At 44.0% G+C, this 12130-nt stretch overlaps 3 protein-coding genes across 3 annotated transcripts in view; all 3 read right to left on the reverse strand.

Moving 5' to 3' along the window:
* LOC118649184 (zinc finger protein 615-like) overlaps positions 1–12130 on the reverse strand; it is a 1009024-nt gene that overhangs the window by 623062 nt on the left and 373832 nt on the right. The window lies entirely within an intron of this gene.
* LOC118649238 (zinc finger protein 792-like) overlaps positions 2618–12130 on the reverse strand; it is a 278255-nt gene continuing 268742 nt past the window's right edge. The window contains exons 2-3 of the mRNA XM_036296131.1: positions 5263–5389; positions 2618–3845 (exon numbers count right to left, since the gene is read on the reverse strand). Of these exons, the coding sequence (XP_036152024.1) occupies positions 3802–3845; positions 5263–5389 (171 nt within the window). The 3' untranslated portion in view covers positions 2618–3801. The remainder of the gene's footprint in view (positions 3846–5262; positions 5390–12130) is intronic.
* LOC118649136 (oocyte zinc finger protein XlCOF6-like) overlaps positions 10767–12130 on the reverse strand; it is a 261790-nt gene continuing 260426 nt past the window's right edge. The window contains exons 4-5 of the mRNA XM_036295937.1: positions 11397–12128; positions 10767–10810 (exon numbers count right to left, since the gene is read on the reverse strand). Coding sequence (XP_036151830.1) covers positions 10767–10810; positions 11397–12128 — 776 coding nt within the window. The remainder of the gene's footprint in view (positions 10811–11396; positions 12129–12130) is intronic.

Genomic DNA, 12130 nt, shown 5'->3' on the forward strand with positions numbered 1-12130 from the left:
TTTATTGCCTTCGGATTCTTCTAGAATTTTTATGGTTTCCCATCGTACATTTAAGTCCTTTATCCATTTTGAGTTTATTTTTGTGTATGGTGTAAGCTGGGGGTCTAGTTTCATTTTCTTGCATATATCTGTCCAATTTTCCTAACACCATTTGTTGAAGAGACTATCTTGGCTCCATTGTATGTTCTTAACTCCTTTGTCAAATATTAATTGAGCATATTGGTGCGGGTCGATTTCTGGGTTTTCTATTCTATTCCATTGATCTATATGCCTGTTCTTGTGCCAGTACCAGGCAGTTTTGAGAACAGTGGCTTTGTAATACAGCTTGATATCTGGTATTGAGATCCCACCTACTTTGTTCTTTCTCAGGATTTCTGCAGCTATTCGGGGTCTTTTTTTATTCAAGATGAATTTTTGGAGAGTTCGTTGTAGATCTGTGAAGTATGCTGTTGGTATTTTAATGGGAAGTGCGTTGAATTTATAGATTGATTTGGGTAGTATGGACATTTTGATGATGTTGATTCTACCAATCCATGAACACAGTATGTTCTTCCATCTGTTTATGTCTTCCTCTATCTCTTTTTTCAATTTCCTGTAGTTTTCTGAGTAGAGGTCTTTTACCTCTTTAGTTAAGTTTATTCCTAGGTAGCTTAATTTTTTTGGTGCGATGGTAAATGGGATTGTTTTTTTTAGTCTCTCTTTCTGAAAGTTCACTATTGGTGTATAGAAATGCCTCAGATTTCTTAGGGTTAATTTTGTATCCTGCTACATTGCCAAATTCGTGTATTAAGTCTAGTAGTTTTTTGATGGAGTCTCTAGGGTTTTGTATGTATAATATCATGTCGTCTGCAAATAAGGACAGTTTTACTTCCTCTTTTCCACTTTTGATGCCTTTTATTTCTTCTTCTTGTCTAATTGCAATGGCTAATACGCAATGCATTCTATAGATTAATACAACGCTGAGGATAATTTTTATGGTATTTTATGAAGAAATGAAAAGAGAATCTTGAAATGTATGGAACTAAAAACTCGAATAGCAAAAACAAACTTGAGCAAGAACAAAGCTGGTGGTATCATACTTTCTGACTTCAATTTATTACAAAGAGAAAGCAAGCAAAATATGTTGTTGCGGACATAGAGACATATATATCAATAGAGCAGAACAGAAAACACAGAAATAAACCCAGGCACATCCCTTCAAGTAATCTTTGTCAAAGCTGCAAGACACAGAGGAAGGGAAAGATAGTTTCTTCAATGAATGGTGCTGCTAAAAATCAATAGTCACATGTAAAAACAACAATACTGGACACCACTGATAAAATTTAACTCAACCTGCAGGACAGAATTAAATATCAGCACTAAAACTTAAAACTGCTCAGGACAACTTAGAGAAAAAGTTTTGGAGATTTGTTTTGGACAGGAGTTTCTGAATGTACAACAACTGTCAGGCAAAATAGAAAAAACAAACACAAAAAATAGTCCAGATTGGAAGAAATAAAAAAAAAAGCTTCTTCACAGCACAACAGCAATAAACAAAATGAAATGCAAGGAAATCTAGAGAATGAAAGGAAATACTCCCAAATCATATGAGGAAATCGCTTGGAGGGATTGTGGATTTTGTTCTGATCAGCACAATAAAGAGAATATTGCAATATAGACAGAAATTCATACAAATAGGTGGAGTGCCCAGGGAATAATAAAGGTATGTGAACACTATCTATACTGCAGGCTAATAATGCAATGATTGTGTCTCAAAAGCAAACTTGAGACAACTTCATTAAAAATACTTTATTGCTAAGCACTAGTAACAAGCATCTGAGCTTGCTAGAAAAATGGTTGCACTAGACTGCTGAATGCACTGTTTCCAAAATTATGGACTTCGTAGAAAAGCAGGCCTGAGAGAGCAGTATCTGAGAAGCACAATTAAGCACATGGAAATATATGTGTTTTGCATGTAATAAGCAATCTATATATATAAAAGCATAATCGACCAACCAACCATTTGACCAGTAGGTATGTCACAAACTGACTACCAGGGGGCACACGCTCAAAGCACAGGCATGGAAACAAGGAACAGACTCATGAATGACCGAGGGAAATGGGAAGAGGGGAGAGCACCAAGAGATTAACCAAACATCTTATATGCATAGTGGAGGCCCAGTGCACAGATTTGTGCACTGGTGGGGTCCCTTGGCCTGGCCTGCGAGGATGGGGCCAAATCCGCAGTCCAACATCCCCCAAGGTGTCCCAGATTGCAAGAGGGCGCAGGAAAGGCCGAGCGACCCAAACAGTCCCATTAATGACTGCATGGCCCTCAGCAGAGCAGCCTGATTGGGTGGGAGGGAAAGTTTGGGAGAATGGAGGGGAGCAAGCAATGCCATTTAAGGTCTGGGTGATGCCTGCAGAGCCCCAGCCTTCCAGTCAAGCGACACCACTGCAGTCTCCTGGATTCTGTGGCCAAGACAAAGCCAAGAATGGATTTATGCTTCACCTTTAAGTCCCCAAAGCAGATCCCGGGGACATCAGCTCACAATTCCTCCAGATGTGCACACCACTGGGTAATGTTTATCCCCTTCCCATGTTCAGACCCCAGGTTTACTCCCTCCACTCTGCCCCCTTCCTGCTCCAATGCCACTGGATCTCGCTGGACTCGCCCATGAACTTGGCATATGGCGTGTAGAGAGCTTGTAGTACAGCCGGATCCAGAACCACCCCAGGCCCCTGATGGACCCCACAGCCGGGAAAGCCCCGAATGAGTCTGTGACGTCCTCCCTGCAGCCTCTGATCTTTCCGTCAATACTCACAGCCCACATCCTCAGGGACCTCCAGATGGAAGTCACCCCTGTCCTCTCTGCCCTGCACCTGCTGTGTCCTCAGAAGACACAACACTCCTCTCTCCCCTCCGCCTTCCTCACGGTCCTCCACGCGGGACTGAGCTGCAGGACGGGACAGGCGCCCTCCCCAGGCTGTGGTGTCTGTGTGAGGAGGCGGTGAGGGCCTGGGGGACTCAACTCACCTCAGCCCGTCTCCTCATCGGGGGCAATGCCATTGCACTCTGTGGGCTGAGCGGGGCGGGAGTAGAAGCCGCTGCAGGAATGGCGGTCCCTGTCCCGGCCCTGGCGTGGGTCCGGGTGGTGACTCTGAGCGTTAATGTCAAGTGTGAGCTGTGAGCACCACTGGAGGCTCCCACCATTGGCTGTGTGGCGAGGAGCATCACACTCCAGCCTTCTCCACGGAACTGTGGACTAGGAAAACCTCACCGACTGGGACAAAAACCTGAAAAGTCAAAATTTCATCAAGAGGACTACCGGTCCCGCCCTACAGAAGTAACCAACCGGAAAAGCCTTCTCTGAGCCTCCATTGGTTCAACCTGATGGCATTCCATGCGGGGCCTTCTGGGTAATGTAGTACCTAAGCTCCAAGGCCATTATCCCCTATTTCCTCAGCTGACTCCAGGACTGGATTTACGGGCAAATAGCCCAAGCAGACACCAAGTATACTCAGGCCCCTTAAGCGACTTCATGGGACGTTATTTTGAGGGCAAGTTTGTTTCTCATGTACCCGTGTGGCTGGTTTTGTATATCTTTCTTACAGGACCAGCTCTTTCTGAATGGCAGGCATTGTTCCTTCATTCATGACTTTTGGCATGTGTCTCCTTCAGGTCAAATGTAGCTTGTAGAAGTTGCTCAAGTCTCTAACTGCCTCTATCCTGCCTCCACTGAATCCATTACTGTTCAAAGTTAATGTCACAAAACAGACACTCATACTTAAGAGCATCTGCTGCTGATGCCATCCAAAGTGTCAGCTCTGCCTGGGCTGCAGTGTGGATAAGATGGCCAAGAAACCTGTGAAAAATGCGTAAAGTGACTGATCAATGGAGAGATGAAAATTAAAGCAACAATTAGATACCACCCCAGCACTGTTAGAATGGCTGCAATCAGCAAATCAACAAATGACAAGTGCTGGGGAAGATGTAGAGAAATGGGAACCCCAGTCTTGTGTGTGTTTTCCCCCTCCACGTCCTGCGTGGTTCAGGGTTCAGGATCTGAAAGTGGAGCCGCACACAGATGAAAGAAAAGAGACTAGAGACATGAGATAATTTGGAAATATTGGGGAGCCAGGCAGACAAGTCCAACTCAAGAAGAACTTCCCCCAAGGACTTCCACTGGAGCTCAGGCCTGGCCAATCTTTTTTTGGTAGAGGATAGCCCTTAGCAGGCAAGTTCCAGTAACACACAGACTAGGTCATCAGTAGGCAATTTCCAATAATAGGCAGACTATCTTATCAACAAGGATTTACATGAGTAATTAAATGAATTAAGGTGGGGAGGATTCTTTAGCTACCATTATCTAGATTAACTGGGTGGTGCACAGCTCCCAACTTTGCAAGAGCTTCAAAGGTCACCAAGATTTAGGGGTCTCTGTCTATGCACAGCTAGTGAAGACAATAATAAGTTACCGACACCTCAGTACACCCCTGGTGGGAATGCAAATTGGTACAGCCATTATGGAAATCAGTTCAGAGTTTTTGCAAAAATTTTAGTATGGAATTGCCATTTAATTCAGTGATTCCACTCCTAGGAATCACAGTGCACAAATCTGTGCATCAGGCCTCTAGTTAATATATAAAATATACAAGGTAATCAAAAGAATCTTTAGCCGAAACCGGTTTGGCTCAGTGGATAGAGCGTCGGCTTGTGGACTGAAAGGTCCCAGGTTCGATTCCGGTCAAGGGCATGTACCTTGGTTGCGGGCACATCCCCAGTAGGAGATGTTCAGGAGGCAGCTGATCGATGTTACTCTCTCATCGATGTTTCTAACTCTCTATCTCTCTCCCTTCCTCTCTGTAAAAAATCAATAAAATATATTTTAAAAAAAAAAAAAGAATCTTTAACCAAAAAATAAAGTTAATAAACAGGATAAGGATGTATACACAATTCTTGAAAAAATATATATACATGACCAATAGGAATATTGAAAATGCTTTCATCACTGATCAAAGTAGAATCCCTTGGGCTTCCTGCAACACCATCAACCACAAGTCCTTACCTGTGCATTTAGTACAGCGGGGAGTACTGGGACTTCAGTAATAGAAGGGAGCAGTGGAAATAGACCAACCCACCCAAGGACAGCAATTACCCAGGAAACTGGAAAAATGAAGCAGTACCACAGGCTACATGGGAGGACAGAGCACACGCTAGGTTCTGGGGCCTGCGAAATTGCAACACCATGTCCAGGTCACTGGTGAGAGTGAGGGTCTTACCCAGGGAGGATAGAAGTTCAAAGTTCTCCAGCATCACATTCAGGTACAGCTGTCTCTGACCCTCATCAAGGAGGCTCCATTCCTCCCTGGAGAAGTACAGGGCAATGTCCTCAAAGGTCACGCAAACCTGTCAGAATGGAGACAACTGTAACCAGAGCTGTTTTTCTGAGAACCAGTAATGCTACTACTTACACACCTTCCCCATCCTCAACCTCCTCTGGGACCTCTGGTTACTGTGGACATCAGGCCTTAATGCCAGTGCAGGATGCTCTCTCATGACAGTCCCATTGCACAATGTGATGGCCCTCAGCAGAGCAGCTGGGTTGGGAGGGAAGAATTGGGAGATGGGAGGGGAGAGGGCAATGCCATTTAAGGTTTGGGCGATGCCTGCAGGGACCCATCCTTCCTGCCAAGAAACACCACTGCAGTTTCCTAGATCCTGCCTCCAAGACAAAGCCAAGTGTGGGTTTATGCTTCACTTTTAAGTCCCCAAAGCAGATCCCGGGAACATCAGCTCACAGTTCCTCCAGATGTGCTCACCACTGGGTAATGTTCATCCCCTTCCCATGTTCAGACCCCAGGTTCACTCCCTCAGCTCTGCCCCCTTCCTACTCCAATGCCACTGGATCTCGCTGGACACACCCATGAACTTAGCATATGGCGTGTAGAGAGCTTGGAGTCCAGCCGGAACCAGGGACACCCCAGGCCCCTGATGGACCCCACAGCCGGGAAAGCCCCGAATGAGTCTGTGCCGTCCTCCCTGCAGCCTCTGCTTTTTCCGTCAATACTCACAGCCCACATCCACAGGGACCTTCAGATGCAAGTCACCCCTGTCCTCTCTGCCCTGCACTTGCTGTGTCCTCAGTAGCCACAACACTCCTCTCTCCCCTCCACCTTCCTCACGGTCCTCCACGTGGGACTGAGCTGCAGGACGGACAGGCGACCTCCGCAGGCTGTGGTGTGTGTGTGTGAGGAGGCGGTGAGGGCCTGGGGGACTCGAACTCACCTCAGCCCATCTCCTCCAAATGGGCACTGCCATTGCACTTTGTGGGCTGAGCTAGACGGAAGCGGTGGGAGTAGAAGCAGCTGCTGGAATGGCGGTCCCTGTCCCTGTCCTGGCGTGAATTCGGGTGGTGACTCCGAGCTTCAATCCCAAGTGTGAGCTGTGAGCACCACTGGAGACTCCCACCATTGGCTGTGTGGCGGGGAGCACCACTCTCAGTCCTTCTCCACAAGAGTGTGGAATTGGAAAACCTCACTGCCTAAGACAAAAACCTGTGAAGAGGTAATCCCGCCACAAGAATTACCTGTCCCGCCCTACAGAAGGGGCCAAAAGCAAATGCCTTCTCTGACCCTCATTGGCCCAGGCTGATGGCATTCCATGTGTGGCCTTCTGGGTAATGTAGTTTCTATGCGCATAGGCCAGTATCCTGTATTTCTCAGTTGACTCAAGAACTGGATTTATGGGCAAACAGTCCAGGAACACGCAAAGTATAGTAAGGGTCCTGTAGCGCCTTCTGTGCAGGTGATGTCTGGGGCAACTTTGTTTCTCATCCAACCCAAGATCCATGGTGCAGACATAGTTGAATGGGAAGGAGGACTTCAGTTCAGAACATGACCTGGGTTGCAGGGAAAACATGGTTAGAGCCATTGTCTCATGTAGCCAGTAGGGACATAGAGGGCAGAATCACATGGGCCTGTTGGTCCTATCCATGAATAAGAGATGAGCACCCGTCCAATGAGACCAGAATCTTTTAGAACTACAGCATCACTTCCCAATGTTAGGTCCCAGAATTCATGTCCAATTGTATCCACTCCTGCAGGGTGAATGTCACTGCCACATAGGAACATCACTTGAAGTTCAACCTGAGGCATGAAATTCATCACAGTGGATGTAATCCCCACAGGATACTCAAAATGTAGGGGAAGGTGCAGAGACCCAGCCCTAATTACCAAGGTCTCCTTATGGTCAAACTCTGTGCCGGGATCAAATGGCAGGCAGACAAACAGCAGCTCACTCTGAAAGCAGGTTCCCCTGGAGGAACCACAGCAGCTAAGAAATGATGGCATTACCCTGAACACAGGGAGGCCAAGGGAATTGCTTTGAGATGTAAAGAGAATGGGAGGAAACAACTGAAACCATGGAAACAGGAGCTGCAGCTGAGCCACCCTGGTTCTCAGACTGTACCTGACCCAGTGAGGGCTGCACGTCAGCGGTAGAGACTGTGCCTGACGCTGAAGAAAACAATGGGTTAAAATCCAGCTCTTGAATCGGACACTTGTCTGTGGTGTAAAATTGGAGAGCTGACTTCATTTCTCAGATACTGAATATGTTGAGGAATTTGATGTGAGTTTCTACTTGTCCAGGTTGCTGTGAGAATTGAAAGAGTAAATACTCAAAAATCTAACAATAAAATCCTGGCAACAAGTAGTCAGCTTGTTACTTTTATTGATGTTGGAAGGCCAGAGTAAGCGCCATCAATCACCTCATGTCACATTTAGCCAACTGAGATTCAGGGAGCTCTAGTGAAGCTGCTGGAGATTCCCAAGTGGGGCCCACCACAATGACACCTGAGTGCACACAGCACCTGCCTCCCTGCAGCAGAGTCACTGGCTTCTTATAGGTTCCATTTCTTAGTAAACTGCACCCAAAGACAAATGTCCTTGTGAGCCTCGGGGAGTGAGAAGTGCCTGGCCGGGGAAGGTCTCTGCAGGGAGATACTGGAATTCAAAGGAGATTGAAGGAGAGAGAGAAAAAAATCAATGCTAAGAGAGAATCATTGATCAGCTACCTCCTGCATACCCCACAATGCGGTTCAAGACGGGGCTCAGGTATCTTCCGTGACTGTGAATGGAACCATGATATTCTGGTTCATATGTTTAAAATAGAGGCCTGGTGCATGAAATTCATACACTCAGGGGCGATCCCTCAGTCGGCCCTGTGCCCTCTTGCAGTCCAGGAGCCTGTGGGAGATGTCCAACTGACAAAGGTAAATAACATTTATATCCATATAAAGAATTATACAAAAATGTTTGAACCACCTTTAATAGAAATAACGAAATATTTATTAAAATGGACATAATAGTGATATATTCAAAGAGAAGAATATCTACCAGAGGCCTGGCCGATTTGGCTCTGGATGGAGCAAAGGCCTACAATCCAAAGGGTCCCAGGTTCGATTCTAGCTAAGGCACAATCCTTGGTTGAAGACTCATTCCCAGTCGGTGCCTTGGTCACCATTGATGCAGGAGGTAACCAATGAATGTGTATCCTTAATATCAATGTTTCTCTCTGTGTTACCCTCTCTCTCTTACACTCTCAAAAAGAAAAAAAATCACTAGAAAAATATCCTTGGGTGAGGATTAACAACAACAACAAAAAGACTATCTACCAAAAAAAAAAAAAAAAAGATCAGTTACTAATGTATCTTTAATAAATGTCCAAGAGTTTATGAAATATAAATTAAAGCGGAAAAATATTTAGAAAAAGCAGAGTTCCCTCTTAAAATGGAATGTAAAATCATGGTTATCAGGAAAGCTGTGAAGAACAAGGACAGATTAAATGAGGTCATGAAGCAACTTCACAGTCATAGATATGCTAAGTATTATGAGTATAATGATGGTTTCATTTTCTTGCACATGTCAAGATTTATGAAACACTACACTTAACACATGTAATTTCCTCATTACAGCTGTTAAAAATAGTTCAAGATAAAAGAAATGAAAAAAAAAACGATAAAAAAAATGTGACTTACTTTGGAACAACAGCTTTTTCAACTCTATATTCAATCCACATTCTCATGCGCTGTGGCCGAGTCTCATCTCAGTGACAGAAAATGTAACAAACAATGAAGAACTTTCACCCAAACCCACTGGAATGCTGACTGGGTCACAAAAGTCATATCTCCGCCCTAAAGACACACTTTGTTTTCTTCTTCGTTTTGCTGCCAGAGCACCAACGGCTCTAATGGGAACATCTGAGAAGATATATGAAGCCACAAAACTTCTTGATTATAATGAGTGACAATGACTGCTGCACAGAAGATAAACAAACCCAATGTCCCTCAGGTCTGTGTACACATGACTCCTGTAGTCTCTTCCTCAAAAAAAGATGTCTGGGTACAAGTTTAGATGAAGACCATCCCATCTAATGGGCTGCAGTCTGGTCCAACAGAAATTATGTGAGTGTTTCTGCAGTTGAAGGGGTCCCCTCACTGCGATGGTCCTCCAACCAGTACCTATCACCCATGGAATTGAAGGCATTAAAGGGCTTGGACCTCTGCAACACCTGGGGAAAAGAATCCCTTCAAATGTCTTACCATTCCTTGAAAACAGGAAAAAAATTAACGCTACTCCCAGATATACTTCAGGTTGTCATAGCTACCCCCTCTTAGGAGTGATCTCTGTGTCTCAATGCATCCATTTTCACATGAGGACTACAGAGTCCACTGTATTTCCTGGGAAAATATGGGTTGCAATATAAATTTGGCAAAAACTACTGAGCTAATTTCTACACGATAGTCATCCCCCAAGGGCAAAATGTTTCAGAGCCCATATAAGTTTTTCACCGAACCATGCTTGGAGAGCCCCGATCTCCATATAAACTAACCAACACAGTAAATGGAACACCCAGCATTAAAGAAGTCTTACGGAAAAGCCTTCATTATTTTGCAAGGAAAGAGCCGTGAGACTGGCAGTTTTTCCACCTGGCAAAATAGCTCTTTATGTTAAGAAGTCCAACATACATACATATGATTCCAACATGCAAACAAGCAAAGAGAACAGATAAAATAGTTGCGGGTAGGATACACAATGTATGTGATTCAAATATGAGACAAATTTCAGACTAATGAGACTTCACATATTTTCTTATACAATTCTTAAGTCCTAACTAAGAAACTACATTTTCAACACATCTGGGAAATTTATCACATTCGGACTCTGTTGTGCACAGCAAATTTACAAATTAGGCTGAGAGATATCTCAATTACACTCATACGACAATCTCCTGTGTGAACTCTCTAATGACAATGAAGGTGAGAGTTAGTTGTTAAAGATTGTCCACATTCAATGGATTTATAAGCATTTTCTACTATATGAACTCTCTGATAGTGAAGGTTGGTGCTACTGGTATATAATTTCCCAGAGTTAATGCATTTATAAGGCTTTTGTCTTGTATGACTTCTCTGATGACGGCAATGGACATCGCTTCTGGTAAAAGATTTCCCACATTCACTGCATATTAAAAGCCTTTTCTCCAGTGTGAAATCGCTGATGACTTTGGAGAGCCCTGTTCTCAATGAAAGTTTTCCCACATTCACTACATTTATAAGGCTTTTCTCCTGTATGAACTCTCTGATGACGACAAAGTTTACTATTACAGGTAAAAGATTTCCCACAGTCACTGCATTTATAAGGCTTTTCTCCTCTATGAACACTCTGATGATTTTGAAGAGCTTTGTTTTCAGGAAAAGTTTTCCCACAGTCACTGCATTTATAAGGCTTCAGTCCTGCATGATTTCTCTGATGACGGCGATGGACATCGCTCCTGGTAAAAGATTTCCCACATTCACTGCATTTAAAAGGCTTTTCTCCAGTGTGGACTCTCTGATGATTTTGGAGAGCTTTGTTTTCACGGAAAGTTTTCCCACATTCACTACATTTATAAGGCTTTTCTCCTGTATGAACTCTCTGATGATGACAAAGTTTACTGTTACTGGTAAAAGATTTCCCACATTTACTGCATTTATAAGACTTTTCTCCAGTGTGAACTCTCTGATGATGACAAAGTTTTTTGTTACTGGTAAAAGATTTCCCACATTCACTGCATTTATAAGGCTGTTCTCCAGTGTGAGCTCTCTGATGTCTGTGAAGTTGGAACTTAGTGGTAAAAGATTTCCCACAATCATTGCATTTATAAGGCTTTTCTCCTGTGTGAACTCTCTGATGAGTGTGAAGGTAAGACTTAGAGGTAAAAGATTTCCCACATTCATTGCATTTATAAGGCTTTTCTCCTGTGTGAACCCTCCGATGAGTGTGAAGTTGAAAGTTAGTGGTAAAAGATTTCCCACATTCACTGCATTTAAAAGGTTTTTCTCCAGTGTGAACTCTCTGATGAATTCGGAGAGTTCCACTTTGGTTGAAAGTCATCCCACATTCACTGCATTTATGAGGCTTTTCTCCTCTATGAATTCTCCGATGCTGACAAAGTGCACTTTGCCTGGTATAAGATTTCCCACATTCACTGCAGCGAAAAGGCCTTTCTCCAGTGTGCACTCTTTGATGAAGACAAAGTTTCATGAAACAGTTGTAAGCTTTCCCACATTCACCACATATATAAGGCTTATCTTCAGAGTGAATGCTCTGGTGAGAAAGAAGGCTACCGCTCTGGGCAAAAGATTTCCCACATTCATTGCATTTATAAGGCTTTCTCCTGTATGAACCCTCTGATGACTTCTGAAGGTGAGACAAAGTGATAAAAGATTTCCCACATTCACTGCAGTGATGAGGCCTTTCTCCAGAGTGCACTCTGTAATGATGATATTTGCGAGCATTGAAAGTTGAAAAAGACTTTCCACATTCACTACATTTATAAGGCTTTTCTCCAGTGTGAATTCTCCGATGACAATGAAAGTTACTGATGTGAGTAAAAGATTTCCCACACTCATTGCACTCATAAGGCCTTTCTGCTGTGAGAAGGCTCTGATCATAATAGACGGCAGTGCTATTGGTAACAGGATTTCCACATTCATTGCGCGCATAGGGCCTTTCTTCAGTGCGCAAAGCTTCATATTCACCTAGGCTGTTAATACTGCTAAAAGCTTTCCCATATTCACTGTACTCATAAGGCCTTTCTCCAGTGTGACCT

Source organism: Myotis myotis, unplaced genomic scaffold (genome assembly GCF_014108235.1).
Source record: "Myotis myotis isolate mMyoMyo1 unplaced genomic scaffold, mMyoMyo1.p scaffold_m19_p_28, whole genome shotgun sequence".
NCBI lineage: Eukaryota > Metazoa > Chordata > Mammalia > Chiroptera > Vespertilionidae > Myotis > Myotis myotis.